This window comes from Mauremys reevesii, linkage group 2 (genome assembly GCF_016161935.1).
Source record: "Mauremys reevesii isolate NIE-2019 linkage group 2, ASM1616193v1, whole genome shotgun sequence".
Classification (NCBI taxonomy): domain Eukaryota; kingdom Metazoa; phylum Chordata; order Testudines; family Geoemydidae; genus Mauremys; species Mauremys reevesii.
Window position 1 is genome coordinate 113,508,331 of NC_052624.1, and position 22,541 is coordinate 113,530,871.

General features: G+C 42.5%; 2 protein-coding genes across 10 annotated transcripts in view; one reads left to right on the top strand and one right to left on the bottom strand.

Annotated features, from left to right (window-relative positions):
- BRD9 (bromodomain containing 9) overlaps positions 1-20,203 on the bottom strand; it is a 56,341-nt gene extending 36,138 nt beyond the window's left edge. For all 6 annotated transcript variants that reach the window (XM_039523392.1, XM_039523389.1, XM_039523391.1 and 3 more), the window contains exons 1-6: positions 20,072-20,203; positions 14,423-14,643; positions 10,910-11,042; positions 7,853-7,913; positions 4,794-4,938; positions 632-742 (exon numbers count right to left, since the gene is read on the bottom strand). In XM_039523392.1, coding sequence (XP_039379326.1) covers positions 632-742; positions 4,794-4,938; positions 7,853-7,913; positions 10,910-11,042; positions 14,423-14,643; positions 20,072-20,147 — 747 coding nt within the window. In that variant the 5' untranslated portion in view covers positions 20,148-20,203. The remainder of the gene's footprint in view (positions 1-631; positions 743-4,793; positions 4,939-7,852; positions 7,914-10,909; positions 11,043-14,422; positions 14,644-20,071) is intronic.
- TRIP13 (thyroid hormone receptor interactor 13) overlaps positions 20,096-22,541 on the top strand; it is a 42,827-nt gene continuing 40,381 nt past the window's right edge. For 2 of the 4 annotated variants that reach the window (XR_005593819.1, XM_039523393.1), the window contains exon 1: positions 20,249-20,365. The gene's annotated coding sequence lies outside the window, so the exon portion shown is untranslated. Of the gene's footprint in view, positions 20,227-20,248; positions 20,366-20,454; positions 20,511-22,541 lie in introns of those variants that run through there. The other 2 variants (XM_039523395.1, XM_039523394.1) reach the window with 2 other exon arrangements.

The following is a 22,541-nucleotide window of genomic DNA, read 5'->3' on the forward strand; positions in this document are numbered from 1 at the left end:
GCTCCTATTGTCTAACTTCCAATGGTGATGCAACATGATTTGGTCATGGTAGCATGGCACCAGAATTTCTGCAGCCCGACTATCAAGAAACAAGTAAGAACTACACAAGTAGATACAGCTGCCTATTTTACATATAGACTTACCATAATTGAACTCCAACACACATGCAAGGTAGCCTATAAACACTAGTCCACATTAACAACTATTTTACAGTAACAGACATGGGAAAAATCCCTCAAATCTTTTTAGAGTCATAAAAAACTTTTTAAAAGAGCTCAGCTCATTTAAAATCGATAGGGTACATTACATTTGTTTCTAGAGTGAAACCTTGTGTCCAACGTTTCAGTCTGAAACAAATTTTTATAGGTGGGTTATATAGATTTAGGCCCCGTTTCTGCTCCCATTAAGGTTAGTGGCAAAGCTCTCACTGATTTCAATGGTGCATAATCAGGACCTAAGAGAAAGGGGGTTTATAATGGAAATGCCGACAAGCCATTAAATATAGCAGCACGGGTGGGCACTGCTATAATTAATGACAGATGGATGAAATAATGTTTATCACTATGACTGATTATAGTCCTTGTCAGTTTAACAAATCTTTTCTGCTTTTTGTTTTTAATAGATCTCTTACTTTGCTCATCATCTTAAAGCCTGTGTGGAGTATCTTCTTGGCTAGCTTGTAGTACACAGTATCTGGTCTGTTGTACGTCATTGCATTATCACACATCAGTTTAAAATCTGCCTGAAAAATACAAAACACAAAAGTTGCTAAAACTTCATATCTCCTTCAATAACAACATAAAGAGCTCCAGATAACCTCCTGTGAAGACAGCCACATTAAGTGCAAAGGCATTTTGAGAACACCAATAAGTGTTCAAAGACATTAAGGGAATAGTAGTCAAACGTGTGAAAGTGACTTGCAAAGGGTTGCACCTTTTTTGCTTCCTTATGATGTTCAGTGAAGTCCTGAAAGGATAAAGTTAATTTATTTTATGCGCACACAACTTTTTCCTTGTTCGTTTTTTAAACTCAGAAGTAGCTGGAATATAAAGTCAGGTTTTCCTTGGTTTTCCAAGTGGGCTCACGGGGGGAGAGGAGGGAATGGAGTAGTCACAGATCAGTTAAGGAGTGAGAGCGCTCACAATACAGAAGGTTTTTGGGTCACTGAATCTTTAAGAAAGACATTTTCCCCCTCCCAATCATTTATTCCAATTTAAATTAAAACAACGTAAACAGAAGCACAGGACAAGGAATTTTAAAACAGCCTGAATAAAAATCAGTTCTCTTAATCTGGTTTAATTACATGACATCTCTGATGTTACTATTCCAGTTCTATATAGTGTCTTTCAAGAGAAACAGGATACAAAAGAACAGAATTTCTGAAGTAAAAGCATTTTTGAAACTACCTTTCAGACATCCTTTAAACATAAAAATAAAAAAGTAGAAAAGGCATAAACACATTTTTTCTTCCTTTGCTTTCCATGTCACCTTTAAAATCTGCTACTTCTTACGACTGGACTTCTCTAAAGGGATGAGTAACAGAGGTATATTCTGATGTAAACTGGATAAGCCTTTTAAGTGTGCACCTCCTTTCCATGCACATTAAAAAAGAACACTATTTATTATTTCTGTCCCACAATAACCCAATGGAAAGTATTATTAGCAGTTTTACATGAGATCCATGAACTATTTAAAAAAATTCTTCTGTAGACTTGAAATGGATATGAAAGTTTCAGAAGATTGCAAAGCAAGAATCAAAGCAAACACTCAAGTCCCTTGGCCCTCATTAAATTAGATTAGAGCATGTTAAATTAGTGCTAGCTTGACAGCACTGGTTCCCAAAGGTGGCAGTAACTCCCACCAACACTTTAAATATTGAAAGAGTGGCTGTTCAAACAACTTGATCTGAATGATTCTCTGCACACAAATCAGGTAGCTAATCATGCAAATCATAATTTCTTGGTCATTTGTGCATGAACATACCCTATCTGCGGTTGCACTTTTGTGCAGGGAATTATGTGCCTTTTTGAAAAACAAGCCTTTGGAGTTTAAAGACTCAGGGCCAGATTTTCAAAGGTGTTTAGGCATTTTAAAACGCAGATTGGAGCCTAATGGGATTTTAAAAAGCTCCTAGGTGCCTATCATTGGAGTTAGGTACTTAGGTGCTTTTGAAAACCCTATTAAGTGCCTAACTGCATCTTTAAGCGCCTAAAGACATTTGAAAAACTGGACCTAAACTCCTAACCAGATTCTGATCTCAGAAGAAACTCTTTAAATTAGAATAAATCTTTTTTTTCTTAAATTTCCTGGTTCAAAGCAGGGATTGGGAAAATGCTGCTCTGATACCTAGGGCAGAAGCCATCAATACAACGCTAAAGAAGTAGAGGGGCACAGTCACAGCTGCTGTGACTACTTGAAGTTAAGTGATTTTCCTCCAGCCTCTTTGATTAAAGAGACAACTTGAGGGACAGAAATGGGGGACTGTGAACGTGAGGTGACGTGATGATATAATTTTCATAATTTCTGGGGTGGCTTCCCCTCTGCCTACAACCATTATCTCAGTCTTGCCTGTGTTGAAACTCAGCCTTCCAACTCTCACCCATGCCTTGCTGTTAAGATGCTGAATAGCTCATTCCAATCAACCAGAGAGTTGGAAGAGAGAGAAACAAAAGGTGAGTGTTAGTACACTGAAGACACTGCAACCCAGACCTTTCTTACCAACTCCCATAATGGCCTCATACTTCACTGAACAAGAGAGAATGATTGCACAATCCCGAATGAGAGCACCTTTGGGAAAGACAAGTAATTGTTTGCCCAATACCACCCTGTGGGACCTCTCAAAGAAAGGAACAGAACCACTCAACAGCAACACTGCCAACCTCTGTTAAGTTCTAAAGATGCATCAATACTACCTTATGAACAATGATATTCAAGGCAGCTAACGGATCTAAAAGAATCACTATGAACATCTTGTTTTCATCCATCACCAATGGAGCAAGCAATACCACCAATGTAGTTCCTGGTAACTAAAATCAAAAATAGAATGTACTGCAACAAGCAACCTGAGATAAAGTATGAACCACAGTGATGAAATCCACATCTGAAAGAAAAGGATGCAGACTCTTCGTCGAGTACAGGAGATGAAACACTTGGCAACCTCTATTCCCAGAGTATTAAGTAGAAACTGGAGCTACAAAAAGAAACCCAGGTGAAGACTTTGGAAACAAATGACAGACAACCCTGCTAACAGGGGGTGATGATATAATTTTCATAATTTCTGGGGTGGCTTCCCCTCTGCCTACAACCATTATCTCAGTCTTGCCTGTGTTGAAACTCAGCCTTCCAACTCTCACCCATGCCTTGCTGTTAAGATGCTGAATAGCTCATTCCAATCAACCAGAGAGTTGGAAGAGAGAGAAACAAAAGGTGAGTGTTAGTACACTGAAGACACTGCAACCCAGACCTTTCTTACCAACTCCCATAATGGCCTCATACTTCACTGAACAAGAGAGAATAATTGCACAATCCCGAATGAGAGCACCTTTGGGAAAGACAAGTAATTGTTTGCCCAATACCACCCTGTGGGACCTCTCAAAGAAAGGAACAGAACCACTCAACAGCAACACTGCCAACCTCTGTTAAGTTCTAAAGATGCATCAATACTACCTTATGAACAATGATATTCAAGGCAGCTAACGGATCTAAAAGAATCACTATGAACATCTTGTTTTCATCCATCACCAATGGAGCAAGCAATACCACCAATGTAGTTCCTGGTAACTAAAATCAAAAATACACCCAATGGGAGTGAAACAGGCCATTTCCTCAAATCCCCTAAAACAAGTCTTCAATAGCCAAGACACTGGTCCAATGCTAGCCGGCAATTTCAGACTGTAAATCACTCGGAAAAGGCAATAATCAAAGAATGAAACACTAACTGTACAAAAAGATAATACAAACTAAAATTAGAATTATTCTTTATCAGAGGGCAGGTCTACACTATTGCTTAAATCGATCTAGCTTAAAAAAAAAAAGCCAGTCCCCTGAGCAACGCAAGTTACAGCACCCTAAGCACTGTCCACACTGGCGCTGTATTGGCAGGAGTTGCTCTCCCCTAGCATAGCTTCTGCCTCTTGCAGGGGTGGAGTAATTATGCCAACAGGAGAGCGCTCTCCCATCGGCACAGAGCGTCTTCACCAGACACGCTACAGCAGCAAGCTACACCGATGTAGCGCTTCTAGTGTAGACCTGCCCTTATACAAAGTATCTGCCAAAGAATTATGGAGATGCTAATAGCAGCTCTCTAGTTAAAGTGGAGTTGAAATTTCTACATACAGCACATATTATTTCATTTATGTCATAGAACATCACGATCATTTAACATAAGTCAAAGTGCCTCCAAAGGGCACCATCACCTTTTGGTCATTAATGAACTAATCTAGATTTAAACAAATCATCTAGAGTTCTCTAAAATAACGAGTTCTTCTCAGCCTGTTTTTCTGAATGTTATCTCCTTGTAGCACTGAATTGCATACCACAGTAAGTTTATCAGTAGTACACATTCTTCGTCTGCAATAATCTTAGCAGTTGCCCTAGGACAGCGGGACAGATATATACAGAGTATAGAGTATAATCCCACTCCTACCAACAGAATGTAAAAGTGTGATGAATTATTTATAAGTGAATTACATGTTGGAAGCCTGACTGATGAACTAATTTCACCTAAAAAACTGACTCAAATTAAAGTTTTTTATTGAAAATGTTTTGAAATAACCACATTCTTATCACTTCACCTTGAATTCGGTGACTGATTTGTACTCATTTGCTGCTATTTTGTCCTTCATAGTGCCAAAATCCATGGGATGTTTTATTATCATGGAATATCCAGGAGCAATGGCATCCGTGACTGGAAAAGCAAAAAACCCATGAGGATCTTTCCTAAAAATGGAATAAAAAAATATGTATAATTATGCTAGGAAACAAAATGATCACTACTCCTTATAACATATCATTTTATGTCATCAACACCAGTTGTTGCTTTAAAACAAAACAAAAAGTATCTGCTGATATGGGACAGAGAATTTAAGAATATTTAACCTGTTTGGGAATATTTTTATTAAGGCTGTCAATTAATTGCAGTTAACTCAAGCGATAACTCAAAAAAATTAAATCACAATTAAAAAAATGTATAGCAATTAATCGCAGTTTTAATCGCACGGTTAAACAATAGAATACCAATTGAAACGTATTAAATATTTTTGGATGTTTTTCTACATTTTTAAATATATTGATTTCAATTCAACACAGTATACAAAGTTGACAGTGCTCACTTTATATTATTTTTTATTACACATTTGCACTATAAAAATGGCAAACAAAAGAAACAGTATTTTTCAATTCACCTCATACAAGTACTGTAGTGCAATCTCTTTATCGTGTAAGTGCAACTTACAAATGTAGATTTTTATTTGTTATGTAACTGCACTCAAAAACAAAGCCTTGTAAAACTTTGAAGCCTACAATTCCACTCAGTCCTACTTCTTGTTCAGCCAATCACTGAGGGTACGTCTACACTACCTGCTGGATCGGCGGGTAGTGATCGATCTATTGGGGATCGATTTATCGCGTCTAGTGTAGATGCGATAAAATCGATCCCTGATCGCTCTGCCGTCAACTCCAGAACTCCACAGCGGCGAGAGGTGGAAGCGGAGTTGACGGGGGTGCAGCAGCGGTCGACTCGCTGCCCTCCTCACGGCCAGGTAAATCGACCTAAGATACGCTGACTTCAGCTACGTTATTTGCGTAGCTGAAGTTGCGTATCTTAGGTTGACCTCCCCCACTCCCAGTGTAGACTTAGCCTAAGAGAAACAAGCTTGTTTACATTTATGGGAGATAATGATGCCGTCTTCTTATTTACAATGTCACCTGAAAGTGAGAACAGGCGTTCGCATGGCACTTTTGTAGCCAGCATTGCAAGGTATTTATTTGCCAGTTATGCTAAACATTCATACGCTCCTTCATTCTTCGGCCACCACTCCAGAGGATGTGCTCCCATGCTGATGATGCTTATTAAAAAAATAATGCATTAATTAAATTTGTAACTGAACTCCTTGGGGGAGAATTGTATGTCTCCTATTCTGTTTTACCCGCATTCTGCCACATATTCATGTTACAGCAGTCTTGGATGATGACCCAGCACATATTGTTCGTTTTAAGAACACTTTCAACTGCATATTTGACAAAACACAAAGAAGGTACCAAAGTGAGATTTCTAAAGATAGCTACAGCACTCGACCCAAGGTTTTAGAATCTGAAGTACCTTCCAAAATCTGATTGGAGTGTGGAGCATGCTTTCAGAAATCTAAAGAGCAACACTCCAATGCGGAAACGACAGAACCCGAACCACCAAAATTTAAAATCAACCTTTCTGCTGTTGGCATCTGACTGAGATGATGAAAATGAACATGCGTCGGTCCACGCTGCTTTGGATGGTTATCGAGTAGAACACGTTATCAGCATGGACGCATGTTCTCTGGAATGGTGGTTGAAGCATGAAGGGACATATGAATCTTTAGTGCATTTGGCCCATAAATATCTTGCAATGACAGCTACAATAGTGCCATGTGAATGCCTATTCTCACTTTCAGGTGACATTGTAAATAAGAAGCAGGAAGCATTATCTCCCGTTAATGTAAACAAACTCGTTTCTCTTAGCAGTTGGCTGAACAAGAAGTAGGACTAAGTGGATTTGTAGGCGCTAAAGTTTTACATTGTTTTGTTTCTGAATGTAGTCCTTTGTACATAATTCTACATTTGTAAGTTCAGCTTTCATGATAAAGAGATTACACTACAGTACTTGTCTGAGGTGAACTGAAAAATATTTCTTTTTTTTTCTTTACAGTGCAAATATTTGTAAACAAAAATATAAAGTGAGCACAGTACACTTTGTATTCTGTGTTGTAATTGAAATCAATATATTTGAAAATGTAGAAAATATCCAAAACTATTTAAATAAATGGTATTCTATTATTGTTTAACAGTGTGGTTAACTGTAATTAATTTTTATTTATAAGACAGTGCTTGAAATTAATTGTTTATTTATTTATTAATTGTTTATTGATTTACTGGTATACATTTTGCATTTATACTTGTATTAGTTTCCCTTAAAGAACAAAAGATCAGTAGACATTGTGGTCAATGAACATCTTGCAGGATTAACTCTTGTTTTCATCTTTTTGATTAGGGTTTTCCTTCGTTTTTACTAAAGCAGTTAATTAAGAGCGGTGCTCCTGATTAACTAGTTTTAGAATTAATAGCTGATTAATAGTCTCAAATTAAATTTATAGTTTTATTACAAAGGGAGAAATCTACTAGTGATTTTTCAAAGACTTGGACTATACGCAGCTGATATCTTACAAAAAATTATAAAATGAAAAAACTTCTCCCAACCAGTGAGTTAACAACCAATTAATTATGAACTTTTATTTGAATCAGACAGATAGAGAATAAATCATAAGATATTACCAGAGATTATTCCATTTTATGGAACAAAAGTTTGCAGTTGGTTTCCAATCCCTAAAATAAGTAATTAATGTACATAAAGGGCCCACAGAGCAAAAATGAAATTACTAATGATAGCAGAAACTTTTAGTTCCTACTTTTCTAAATGCAATTAATCTTGAATAGTTTCTCTTACTGGGTCCAATAAGGTAGCAATGGTGGTAAACCAAATTATAAATCAGTTTGAAACGATTCATCCCAAAATGAAGACCAAATTAGAAAGTTCTAAAGCAGCATATTAATAAGCATCAGTTACCATCTACACAGCTGTCTATATAGTATGCAGACCTACCTTTGCAACTGACGAAGGAAATGCTCTAATAATTGTTGGATGGGTGTGCTCTCATTTTCAGCTGCAATTTGAGAGAGTGAAAAATATTTACAAAGTTCAGTCAAATGACAGTATTTACTTCTGAACAAAGTTCATGTTTTATACCTGAGTCTTTAATAGATAGCCCTGTGGCTCGAACTTGCTCCAGACGCCAATAAGCCTTGCATTTCAAGGGCAGCAAAAGCACATACAATAAATCTATTCCTGATATGCAATAAAACTTTATTTCCTTATATGTTAGTTATTTAATTATATTAAATGAGAAATGTTCATGCAGCATAGAAGTAAAAGAAATACATACACTATGTTGCCTACAGCAACATAATCATCCATGACACACAACCTGAATATTTTATGGCAAGTATTTAACAAGGAGTAATATATTCAGGAATCTGTTTAACAAGAAAATGATTTCATATGTGCAGGGGCAGCTCTAGACATTTTGCCGCCCCAAGCACAGCGGCATGCCGCGGTGGGTGCTATGCCAGCCACCAGGAGGGCGGCCGGCGGCTCCGGTGGACCTCCCATAGGCGTGCCTGCGGAGGGTCCGCTGGTCCCGCGGTCCACTGGACCCGCGGCTTTGGTGGACCTCCCTCAGGCGCACACTGGAGCCGCGGGACCAGCGGACCCTCTGCAGGCACGCCTGCGTGAGGTCCACCGGAGCCGCCCGCCGCCCTCCCGGCGGCCAGCATAGCGCCCCTCGCGGCATGCCACCCCAAGCACGCGCTTGGCGTGCTGGGGCCTGGAGCCGTCCCAGCATATGTGACACCTGACTGTGCTGGTATTGCTGCATACGTGCTGATTTCTGCATTTCCTGACTTCATTTTATCAGTGCAACCTTAGTGTTCCATTTACAAAAATGTTTGCATTAGTTTTCCTAAGATTTGGGTTAATTTTTTAAAAATAAAGACAAAGAACAAACACAGATGCTAGAGACACAAGTATATTTTAATTACTGCACAGATGAATCTATGAAGTGCAGCCTACAGGACACATTTCACAGTCATTTGTTTCAAATTTGCCAGGCTTTCAATGCCAAAGTGTGTTCAGAGGCTGTGAATGACCTGTAGGATTATGGCCCATTCTGACAGTGGGCTCACACACTCCATTTAGGGAGCACCCATAACCTGCAAATTCCTCAAGATTGATTTGCTCAGTTGGTAAGTATAGTTCCCGTCTTTGATTTGCCCTGTCAACAACCAGCGTTCTAATCTTATGAAGACTGAAATGAAGCCTGCTAATTTTCATACAAGTCCAGATTTCTGCTAGACATTTACTGACGTATCTTTCAAGGAAGCGGCCTAAGCAAAGTTAACATGGCACTCAGGAGTGAGATTCCTTTGTTCTGAACATTTTTGTTAGTAAAGGATTTCAAAGAATTTAGGAGTCTGAAGGAATTAAAAAAAAATTGCTTATAAAAATTACCTAAATTTAATATTGAGCACTGGCTCCAGGATCTAATGGAATGTGTATAGTAAGACGGGATAAACACACACATTACAGGTACATGCACTAGCTGTCCGTTGGCACCTGAAAAGGTTTTAAGGTGTTATAAGCCAAAATTAACAACACAATGACTCAGGACCTGTGTAACTGAGAGCATTCCACAAATAATATCAGGTAGGTGACTGAGCTGAAGCTTGACAAATTAGAAAAGAAAGCTTGCTGCTGGCAAGGCATTCTCCCTTGCCTGTGGATTTGCTCCTGTACTGGTCCAAAATAGTGTGAATTTTCTGACACTTAGGGCATACTGCAAAGACCAATTTTTGCACAGGACACTGAGGGAAGGGTAAGGTGTAGAGGTGGAAGAGGGACTTGGGGAAAGCTTATGGACAGGGATTTTATGATGTTTTCTGCTGAATCCCTGCTTTGGTGTGGGATCTCTGGCTCTTTTGCTCATTTTTGCATTTTATTATTGTAGGTTATATTTTAATGTCATGTCAGGAAGTCAGAGAAATGCATAGGTGTCCTTTATATGTTCAATCAAAATAATTACATGTAGCTGCAAGTCACCTTATTCTGGTGCACATACTGCAAACAGCAATACTGGAATGACACTTAAATATCCTTTTTTATACAGTGAAACCCCGCTATAACGCGATGTTTGGGGTCCAAAAAATTCCATCGCAATAAATGCGGGGTTGCGGTATAGTGGGGTTTCAAGCCAGTCAGTTTAAGTCAGTGGTCCCGAACGCAGTGCATTGATTTGCACCACCTAGTGCCTAGTGCCCAGCAGGGGAGAGAAGCCGTGGCCCTGCACCTGCCGGGGACAGAGAACTCTGAGGCTGCGGGCGCCGGTGCTCTCTGTCCCCAGCAGGTGCGGGGCCGCCGCTTCTCTCCGGCTTCAAGAGGAGCTGCGGCCCCGTGCCTACCAGGGACAAAGAACTCCAGGGCTGCGGGCGCCGGTGCTCTCTGTCCCCGGCAGGTGCGGGGCCGCGGCTTCTCTCTGGCTTGGAGAGAAGCTGCGGCCCCGCACCTGCCGGGGACAGTGAGCACCGGTGCCCGCAGCCCTGGAGTTCTCTGTCCCCGGCAGGCGTGGGGCCGCAGCTTCTCTCCCTTGCTGGGCACTAAGCGGGGGCACATCAATGTCCCAGCGGGTGCCATGGCATTGGGGACCACTGGTATTAGGCCTTAAAGAGGAGCCAACTTATGATCGCGTTAAATGCGATTTCGCGTTATGGCAGGGCGCGTTATTGCGAGGTTTGACTGTACTTCAAACAGGCAAATGCACTCTGATGTGAACTTGTGAAGAACTATCTGAAAATTTACTTCTAACTGGCACCTGAGAATGTACCCATCAAGCCCCAAAGGTGCTAAGAGGAATAACTGCTTTTTATGCAGTATCTTTCCAACCTGGAAAAGTTTGCTGATATCCAGCGATTTCACCAGAAATCTCTACATTCTGCTTGAAAGCTTAATACCCTGGTATATTATCATAAGTATTATTTTAACACTCAGTTATGAAAAATTTTAAAGATGTAAATTTTCCTGGTTTCCCATCTAGTCTTGGTCACTTACCTGGCTGAGTTCTGCAAGCTCTGACTGGGCGATCTGGAGGTGGCTCAACTTCCACTTTTTTCCCAGGATCAAAGTCATCCGTTTCTCCCTCAGTGTCACACTGCTCTTTCTCCCTCTTTCTCTTCTTTTCTTCCTAATATAGCAAGGATAGGAGATAGTTAAAAGAAGATATTCACAAAGGGCAGATCAGGTTCAAATAAAATATTCTCATACAAAAACCTTTTATTAAAATAATACTAAGTATCCAAGTGATACCAATGAAAGTCAAGAAATTTAAAGACAAATATACACTTTCTTCAAATCCCTGGGGGGGGGAAAAACAGACTCCTAGTGTTGAACTGTAAGATGGACAATTATGATCTAAAGCACAACCTTATACATACTTTCTTTGAAATGATTTCTGTTACTTACAGTAACTGTTTGCAAATCATTTCCATTTCTGTATCTATTCAGCTACTTTTTTTGGTTGATAGTTGCTAGAAAAAATGGCATTAAAATGTATACAAATAATTGCACAATGAAAAAGCACAGTTAACTGTAAAGTTCTGTAAGTCTTAACTGGTCAGCTGTGATGCTTCATCTTATAGTTATTATGAATGAAGAAAGAAGCACGTAGCTTTGCCTTGTTCACTACACATTTACAGAATGGTGTAGTAAATAGAAGACAGTCTGCACTGGGTGGAGTAAGTACACTGAAACTCAAACTCCACAGTAGAGCAACTACAAATGCTTTGCAAGATTGGAGATATCTGACGGATCTTCTCCTGTAAGCCTCCACAGCACGTGAACAATCTTGTATTGAATTAGGCGGTCTCACTCCATTTTTTACTACAGTGCTTACTGATGCATGCTCACAGCAGCCCTCTGTCATTTACAACATCTGGATATATCTGTTAAAAGGATATACCTGTTAAAAGGTTCTATAATTTTAGACTACTGCACATCTGCTAATTATGAAGGTTTGAAAATCGTGATTTAGAAAAGTAAAATAAAAATCATCATAGGACACAGCAAAACACTTTTCTTCCCTAATGGCTGTTATTCTGTTCAATTTCAGTTTTTTAGTCCCAGGTAATTAGTGGTAATAGAGATGTTCAAAAATACATTGCAAAAATGTTTCTATAACAGAAACCATTTTTTCCAGTGCCTCATTCTCAAGAATTTCAGACCCATATTTGATCAGATCAAACTTTCCAGAAAAATTCACTCTTAGGCAGAAAACAAACATTGAAGATAATTCAAGTCACCTTGCCTAATGAACTACTGGAAGGTGTTCAGATACTACAGGGATGAAGACCCTATAAGAATCTAAGGAGAATAGAACTGAAAGGTGAAAGATTCAAAAAGATTTTAGCAAATAAAAGAAGAATGCTTAGACACTACTTAACTACAGATGTCACTAACTTCATGCCTGTTTATGGAATACAGGTCAGTTTCATCTTGTATAACATATACAGCTTTCAGTAGTACAAGTCTGGGAAAGTCACATTATTTACAACTAGCAAAGAAACAAGTCGGAAATGCAGGTTATTGCAAAGGAGGACCAATAAAATCTTTATATCACACCAAACCATGGACTTTATGTATATTATAAAAGAGCTATTTAGGAATGCTTTAGGGCATTTTACAAAATGTTATACTTTTTTTTTTTTAAATCCCTCTCCTTTTGGTAAAGCCAAGTGGCTTAGTTATCAAGGGTATCTGTGCAGGTCTCAAAGGGAGCCACAGAAGCCTTTAAACATGATCTGAAATAGATCTTCTATACCTAACAATGTTAGTTTTGAAGTCTGACATGTCAGGAACTTCCAGGACAAGAATCACATGCTGGGTTCAGTCAGAAGCTGGGACTCTCCCCTTCTCAATGTAATAAAGCACCTGTTTTTAACTCCAATGAGATGCAACATATCAGATTTTAAAAATGCAACGTTTTCAATTGTAGACAAGCTGTCATGAAGGCTGATTAGTGGGTAATACAGTAAAAGATTTATAATAAAATCATGTATTACATTGTTCTGCAAATTATCGTATGAATACCTTCCACATATGTGAGGAGCACACAGATGTTTCACAAGTTGTAAGAACACACCCCTTCCTGTTGTCTCAGGGAACATTAAGATACTGGGAGCCTCTGAAAGGGTAATTAAATCTAAGGACTGTCAGCTGACCACATTACATATTTTGGCTAAGAACAGGGAGAACAGCAGTGACTAGGACCCAAACCACATAGATAGGCTTGGAAGGATGAGATTTTTAATCAGTAAATATTTGTAAATGTTGATTTCATCATACACAAACAAAAACAACAAAAAAGTCCATAAAAATAACTGAAATTTGCACACAGACAAAAAGAAATATGTATCTTGAGGACTTAAATCAAACTCTAAGAAGGATATTTACTTTGAATATTTTGACATGTAATGTTGACAATTTATGTTTTAGCAGGTTTCAGAGTGGTAGCTGTCTTAGTCTGTATCAGCAAAAAGAAGGAAGAGTACTTGTGGCACCTTAGAGACTAACAAATTTATTTCGGCATAAGCTTTCGAGGGCTAAAACCCACTTCATCTTGGGTTTTAGCCCATGAAAAATTATGCCCAAATAAATTTGTTAGTCTCTAAGGTGCCACAAGTACTCCTTGTTATTTATGTTTTAACAGTTTCTAAAGTTTTAACTTTCTGAATCTCAGTGTCTACTGTTATTAAATAGTTATTGTCTGACTCCTCCCATAATTTCCTGTAAGTGTGAAAATTTAAATGGATAAAAATTGAAAAAATGGTGAAAAAAATAAACATTGATATCTGTCAAAACTATAAAACATATTGAATTCTGCAAGCCGGAGTATAGGGCTTTGTAGATCAATAAACATCTTGAACTGCCCATAGATGTTAACAGGGAGACAATGCAATATCTGAAATAGTGGTGTAACACATATCCTGCACAACATTGTGCTAAGCAAGAGGGTTGTCTTATTGTGCGCCAACTGAAGTGGTCTTTAGAGATAGTCCCACATACAACATGTTAACTCATCTGACATGGAGGTGACAAAGGCACAGATGACTATGGCAAGTGAAGAAACCGAAAAATAGTTACAACCAGTTGCAGAGGACTTCAATGGGGTTACTCATAGGAGTAAGTTTAAAAACACATGCGTAAGTATTTGCATAATTAGAGATTGAGGGATTATAAAATTTAGTCCTACTCCAACTCCAACTTCTAAATGCAATTAATTTGGTGAAATATAGCCCTCACTTTTGTTTTTTAAGATGACAGAAAATTTGGACAAAAACAAAAGAAGGATTTTTTTTTTTTTTGAGTGAGATGAAAATATACAAAAAGGACCCTCGTTGGATTAGAAATGGTGGAAAGGAAGAAATAATACTGCTATGTTTTAGTTATTCCTCTCAGTCAACTGCATCTTAAACTGAAATGTGCATTTTCATGCAAGAAACACTTTTCAGATATGACAAGCAAACGTGAAAAGAATTTGTACCCCTGCATTCTCGAGTCATTGTTTACCTTTCTCTTCCTTCTCTCTTCATCATCAAGATGCTTTTCTTTTTCTTTCTCAGACTTTTTTTTCTTTTTCTTCTTCTTTTCTTTGTGTCGCTCTCGCTCATGGTCTGACCTGTCATCGTAATAACTTGAATCGTGCCCTGATCCTGAGAGTTCAGTGACCTCACTTCCTCCAACTTTAAGCACTAGCTTCAAGGGCTTTTCCAGGGGCTTATCCACATAATCTAAATTAAAGCATAGTAAAAAATTCATAAACACACAAAAAAGTTACAGTGAACAATAATAGTTATCAGACAGTATCATTCTACCAAAAATTCCATTTACAAACTAGTGTATAGCGTAATTACTGTGAAATGTATATGAAGGAGTTTTAAAAGAAAAAATCCTTAATTGACAGATCTGAGGTAGGAAACAGCTGTCCTAAACAGTCACAAATGTTGGTTTCCTTAAATTTAACTTTATTTTCTTGTATAATAAGGATTCATAAAAAATCATAATCTGCTATGTTCTAGAAAACATCAGAAAACACATTCACACATGCTTAGCTTTACTCACTCGAGTAAGGTAAAGTACAGGTATAAATGTTTGCAGGATCCAGGAATTTAACAGTTTCTAAAGTAAGAATCTCCACAATTGATTGTCTGACAAGAAATTAAATTAATCTTTATATTAAAAACAAATATTGTGGCAACTATTTACAGACTTTTTTTTAAGTCAGCATTTCAACTATTTGCTTAAGTAATTTCCTCTTGAACCATTAAGGAGCCAATATTTCATTATTCCTTTTTCTGCTACTGATGCCTGTCCCATAGATTATAACTTTCTAACAAATAAACTATGTTCAGGTGAGGCCAAAAGAATTGAAAACATGTTTAAAGAACCAAGACTGTAAACTGCAGTTATTTGATTCTTTGTCAGATTAATTCAATTCACCATCTTATTTAAAGTGACTCAGGACAGCAGAAATGAAAACAATTCAGTTATTAACACGAGAGAGAACGGGATAAAAAAGACTGGTATCAGAATAGTTTATATATCCTTAACTTGTGCATTGCAGAGTTTTTATGGCTGTGTTCAATGGTACATCTTCTCTTGAATCGCACATAATCATAACTCTAACATTTATGAAGTTTTTTGTTTTGAACTACTTGAAATCAATGATTTAAAAATAAAAAAACTACTTTTTTGTTTTTAAAAATAAACTTATTTAAAATTAAATTTGAAACTATGATTATGTATATTAGGGCCTAAACTTACTATCTTGTATTAATTTAAAAATAAAATAAAATATTAGGCAGTACATGTTTGCTATCAAAGTTTTAAAGAAACTACTGAACTGCTGAAAGTGATTTGCTAAGCACCTAGAACCAGAGTTTGCTGAACTGCTAAACCAGCTTTTGACAGCAAATATCCTTTTTTGTGGGTGCCAAGAGAATATTTTCCTTTCAGTTTATTCAACTAGTTCAGTTAAATGACTAGTTCACTCAAACTTGAGAAACCAATTGGGAACTGAAAAAGGAGGAAAGCTTGTTTTCCTCTTCCAATCTATGAAGAAAGTTAAGGCCTTGTCTACACTACCAAGTTTTGTCACCAAAAATTGCCTTTTGGTGACAAAACAGCAAGAGCATACACACAACAACGGACTTTTGTCACGAAAAACACCCAGTTTGGAAACAAAAAAAAAACAACACCCCAGGAGAGACTTTTGTCTTTTCCCTTCCTTTTATTGTGGACAAAGAGCCAGTGTAGACACTGCTGATTGTTTGTCAACAGAACTGGCTTCCCCCAGTATCCCACAATGCCTGCCCTGATTGCTCTCTGCTCAGTGTTTTGATCTCTGTTGCCCTGCAGGCATGCACTCCCACCCCCCTTTCAAAGCTCCAGGAATTATCCTGTTCTGCCCTGCTGCAGGAGGGGGACAGACTGCTGTGCTGCTTTGCCATGCCTTAACATGGAGAGCTGACAGAGCTACTCATGCTACTGCTCTCTGCAGCTGAGGGGGCTGTGGAAGAACTTAGGGTATGGCTACACTGGGGGTATGGCTACACTGGCGATTTGCAGCGCTGGAAAGCCTCCACCAGCGCTGCAATTAGTAAGTGGCCACACCTGCAGGGCACTTCCAGCGCTGCAACTCCCTGGCTGCAGCGCTGGCCGTACACCCATCTCGGCATGGGGAATAAGGATTGCAGCGCTGGTACTGCAGCGCTGGTCATCAAGTGTGGCCACACACCAGCGCTGTGATTGGCCTCCAGGGTATAAGGTGTATCCCAGAATGCTTTTATAAATTACTCTCTTTGTTTTGTTATGCAGCCTCTCTTTGTTTTGTTGTGAACGAGCTCACAACAAAACAAAGAGAGGCTGGCTGTAAACAATCAAATGAGAGGCAGGGAGAGTGAATGAAACAGAACGATCGGAGCTCCGTTGAACTGCTAATCTAAAACAAACACTGATCACAGCAAACAGGAGCTATCTGTACCTGGCTGTGAACGATCAAATGAGAGGCAGGGGAAACAGGCTGTATGCAATTAAGAGTTAAGACTAAGGGCTCATGAACATTTTGTGATTTTTCCAATCCAGGAAGCTAACACACAACAGTGTTGGCTCCAAAAATCCACTCTATCTTCCCCGCTCCCTGTCACAGTACACCACCCTCCACCCCCCTCTTTTGAAAAGCACGTTGTTGCACTTGAATGCTGGGATAGCTGCCCATAATGCAGCACTCCCAACAGCGCTGCTAATACTGCAAATGTGGCCACACACCAGCGCTGGTAGCTGTGAGTGTGGCCACGCACCAGCGCTGCTCCTACACAGCTGGATGACCAGCGCTGCAAACCGTAAGTGTAGCCATACCCTTACAGTTTGCAGCACTGGTATTTTGCAGCAGGGCCAGCGCTGGAGTGTGGCCACACTCACAGCTACCAGTGCTGCAGCGTGGCCGCATTTGCAGCGCTGTTGGGAGTGATGCATTATGGGCAGCTATCCCAGCATTCAAGTGGCAGCAACGTGCTTTTCAAAAAAGGGGGGTGGGGTGTAGTGTGTAGTGTGACATGGAGCGGGGGGAGAGAGAGAGAGAGAGTGGATTTTTGGAGCCAACACTGTGAGTTAGCTTCCTGCATTGAAAAATCATAAAATCTTCCCGACCCCTTAGTCTTAACTCTTAAATTGCAAATAGCCTGCATCCCAACGGACTGCCTTTCTCTGTCAAGCAAACACTCACTTCCTGCCTGCCTCATCCACAGGGGGTTATCTCATTTGATTGTTCACAGCCAGATACAGATTGATCACAGCAAACAGGAGCTGTGTTTGATCACAGCAAACAGGAGCTGTCAGTTTGTTTTTATAAGCAGCTCCAGTATCGATGGAGCTCAGAGTTCACAACAAAACAAAGAGAGGCTGCATAACAAAACAAAGGTAATAATTTAGTTACAAGCATTCTGGGATATCTCCTTATACCCTGGAGGCCATAACAGCGCTGGTGAGTGTCCACACTTGATAACCAGCGCTGCAATCATTATACCCCAGTCAGAGCCAGGTGTACGGCCAGCGCTGCAGCCAGGGAGTTGCAGCGCTGGATGTGCCCTGCAGGTGTGGCCACTTACTAATTGCAGCACTGGAAAGCCTCCACCAGTGCTGCAACTCGCAAGTCTAGCCATACCCCTAGAGAGAATCCCAAGATGCGCAGCGATCAGCTCTTCCTTCCCACAATGCTGCATTGTGGGATACATACCCACGATGCATTGCTCACCCTGTTGATGATGGTGTCCCCAATGTGGACATGATCTGTCGACAGAGGGAACAAGTGTGAACACTCTTTGGTGATTTTTGTTTTGTCGACTTTTAGGTGTCGACATAAGTTTTGTCAACAAAACTTGGTAGCGTAGACAAGTCCTTTGTGTGAGAAGATGAGAACTACTAGGGCTTGTCTACACTTAAAATGCTGCAGCTGTGCCACTGTAGCATTTAAGTATGGACACTACCTACACAGATGGGAGGGTTCTACTATCACTGTAGGTTATCCACCTCCTCAAGAGGAGGTAGCTAGGTCAACAGAAGAATTATTCCATTGCCTAGCACTGTCTACATGGGGACTTCCGGTCTACATGTGGATTTCACACACCCCTGGACTGATGTAGTTAAACTGAACTAATTTTTTACTGTAGACCAGGCCTTACTTCTAAAATCTTGAAGAACACAGTGACCAGACACAACCAGCTCTATTTACTAATTACTTCCTTTGTTTAATAAATCAGTCTTAAATGCAAAACATGTTTTAATAAAAACATTCTGATATAATCAGGTATCAGAGGGGTAGCCGTGTTAGTCTGGATCTGTAAAAGCAGCAAAGAGTCTTGTGGCACCTTATAGACTAACAGACATTTGGGAGCATAATAATATATATGATATAATCAGCACATTGAAGACAATTTTTAAAATTAATTTAAAAATAATATGCTTCTTTTTTGCACATTTTAAAATGAATTCCAATATACATCCCAGTACAGCTCATCACAAGTAAAAAATTAATTTAGTAAATAAATGCAATTCATCATTTAATAGAAAAAACAAAAAAAATAAGAATCAGATTAAATGTATATTAACCCATATAATTGCTTAAATATGTATAGCTGTAGCATGTTGTCCTAGCTAGCAAATGAAGTGCCAATTTTAGCCCAGAGCTATCTTTAGCTGTGAATCAACATGTTTTAATGGTTACCAACCCATGAGAATCAACATTTCTTTAGAAAAATAACTAAAGTTAAAATGCAAAAAACACAATTAAGACAGATGTAAACCAAGGTTTCCTGCTTGCTGATCTAAACCATGATTAAAATTGGTGATTTAAACTGCTCTGATTTAAATCAATCTACTTTGAGTAATGCTCAATCTCTCCTTATTTTCTTCAGGCTCTATCAGCAATTAGTGCACCTATTCTTTTAAATATAAGGGTTCAAATATTTTATGGCAAACTTTCTTTGACAGATGCACCTAACTCATCAGCTCCCTGAAGAGTTACGTATGTGCACTGAACATAGAGGGAAACTGTGATAAGCACCTGAATACACAAAGACTTTACTTCGCAGTGTTTGTGTTGAACTCAGGAGGTTAGAGAGAGAAGGTGGGTGAGGAGAGATTGCAGGGACACTTGCTCATACAGACTAGCAGGGCTCCCGCTCCGAAACCTGTCTCCAAGGAGTGCGTGAATGTGGTGCTAGGCTCCCCAGGGCCTTGCGGGGCTCTCCCTAGCGCACGGGGAAGATACAGGATTAGGGAATCACAGCGACACTGCGCAGCCTGACGCGTGAGCGGGGCTCGGTGCCAGCGCTGGGGTCTCCAGCCCCGCACGTTAGTCGCTGCTCTTCATTCGGCCGGTTCCCGCCCGCCTGTTCTCAGGTGGGAACCGGCCCGGCGAGCAGGCCCAGCCTCCGCGCAGCGCGGGGAGAGCGACAGCAACACGCGCCGCTCGGGCCGCGGGAGCGACACCAGCTCTCCCGGGAGGGCAGCAAGGCGGGGGCGCCCCCCCGCGCCATAAAACAGGCGTCGCGAGTCCCCGCCCCCCGCGCTGGCAGCGACAACCGGGGCCGAATGCGCCGAGCGAGCGAGCGAGCGGCGCCGCCCGCGGGCTGAGGAGGCAGCAAAGGGCCCCGCGCTCACCGCTGTAGGTGGGGGGCGCGGCGGCCGAGCGCCATTCCGCCTTCTCCGTCTTGTGCTTCTTGTGCTTCTTGCCCATGGCGGCCCCGCCGCGGCCGGAAACAGCCGCCGTCGCCGCTCGGGCCCCACCGGAAGCGAGTTGGGAGATGCACTTCCGGGTAAGGGGTCAGCCGGGAGCATGAACTTCCGGGGCAGGGGGCGGGGTTCCCTTCCCCGCGTTTTTCCAAAAGTAGCGACGGCAGCTGCTTCCCGTGCGCGAGCCCAGCCCCCCCCCTCCTTGCAGCGGCGCGCGGAGCGGTACGTTACGTTACGTTACGTTACGCGGGCGGTGCGGGCGGCGGGGGATGGGCCGGGCAGGGGGCTCCGGTTCCAGCTGCCGGGCGCGCTCCGCGCGGGGGCCCAAACGAGCGGCCCGGAGCCTCCCTGGCAGCGCGGGGCAGGGGTGAGCGCAGCCCGGCCCGGCCCTACAGCGGCCCGTGCGGTGTCCGCGCAGGCCTGGGGCGGCCCTGGTGTAGACAGAACATCCTGTTCGCAGGCGGTGGTGCCCGGTCGGGTCAGCCCGAGGTTCCCTGCCGGGTCAGGGCGTAACCGCCTTGGCCTGAAGGTCCAACGGAGAAGCAAACTATGGCCCACGGGCCACATCCGGCCCCTACGGGATTTGGATCCACCCCACGGGCTCGGCCCCCCCCCTCCCCCGGGTGCAGGGCCGGTGCAAGGATATTTTGTGCCCTAGGCGAAACTGCCACCTTGCGCTCCCCCCGGAGCATCGCTTATTATAAACTTTCATAAATGAATACAGTGGAGTTACATCTTATGTGGGGGTTAGGTTCTAAGGTCAGTGTGTAAGAGGCAAGGCCGGTTCCAGCACGCCAAGCACGTGCTAGGGGCGGCACGCCGCAGGGGGCGCTCTGCCGGTCGCCGGGAGGGCGGCTCCGGTGGACCTCCCGCAGGCGTGGCTGTGGATGCTCCACCGGAGCCGTGGGACCAGTGGATCTCCTGCAGGCACGTCTGCGGATGCTCCACTGGAGCCGTGGGACCAGTGGACCCTCCACAGGCACGTCTGCAGGAGGTCCACCGGAGCCGCTGGACCGGCGACCGCCAGAGCGCCCCCCACGGTGTGCTTGGGGCGGCGAAATTGCTAGAGCCACCCCTGGTAAGAGGTAAATCGCGTATAGTGAAAATGATCATAAACTACAGAACACACAGTATACACTAGAACAGGGTCCTCAACCTATGGCACGCATGCCGATTTTTTTTAATGGCAGGCTGTGGGTCCTGGCCGCCACTGAGGCTGCTGCCGGTCTGGGGTTCAGGGTGTCATAGGTGGCCGCCTAGTTCACCTAGTGGTTACACTGGCCCTGGCCCAGTGGCGCCACGGCCCCCACACCACTCTCAGAAGCAGCTGGCACCACGTCCCTGCGGGCCCCCGGGAGGATGGGGAGGGCAGAGGGCTCTGTGTGTTGCCCTTGCCTCCAGGCACTGCCCCCACAGCTCCCATTGACCAGGACCGGGAATGGGAGCTTCGGAGGAGGTACCTGGAGGTGTGGCAAGGGCAGCACACGCGGAGCCTTCTCTCCCCCCCCGACCCCTGAGCCTTCTCCCCCCTCCCCCTCCCCCCCAGGGGCCGCAGTGCTTCCTGGAGCAGAGCCGGGGACAGGGCAGGCATGCAGGTGCCTCTGTCACCCCGGAGCTGCTTTAGCTAAGCGGTGCTGGGCCGGAGCCTGAACCCCTCCTGCACCCCGCCCTCTAACTCCCTGCCCTGAGCCTCCTCCGTGCACTTTGCACCTCTCCTGCACGCCCAACCCCTTTCCGAGCCCCCTTATACACCCCACATCCCTCCTCTGCCCCAATCTCTTGCCCTGACCCCCTTCCTGCACACCGCGCCTTCTCCCATACCCCGCACTCCCTCCTGCACCCAAACCCTCTGCCCTTGGCCCAGAAAGTTTGCCCATCCCGACCTAGTGTCTCATTTGTAAAGCACAGAAGAGGCCACCCATGCATTGTTTCAGTCTCACTGGGTGAGTCTATGCTGCATTTTAAAACCTTTGGCAGCACTACAGGGATAGACCAAGGAAGCCAAGCTCCTGCCAGAGCCTGAATACAGGCTGTAGACTTGGGCTCTGACGTTCACTGCTGCGAGTTTTAAACAGCAGTGTAGATGTACTCTCCGTACTGTTCTCAGGTGTCCTCTTGCCAGATGCCATAGTTGGACTAGGCAGGGACATGTGATGCTCTGAGTAGAAGCACAGTCATTGTATGCTTCAGCCACAACTGCTGGGTGAACTAGGCCTAATTTGTGGACAATGAGGGGATGGACTGTTTCACTCACCACTCCCTTTTTGGGTCCTTAAAGAAAGAGACTTTGGTGGAGGAGGAGAGACTGGCTACTTTAGCAAGTTTCACCATCTTGGCTGTATCCATAGGCGCCGACTCCATGGGTGCTCCAGGGCTGGAGCACCCACGGGGAAAAATT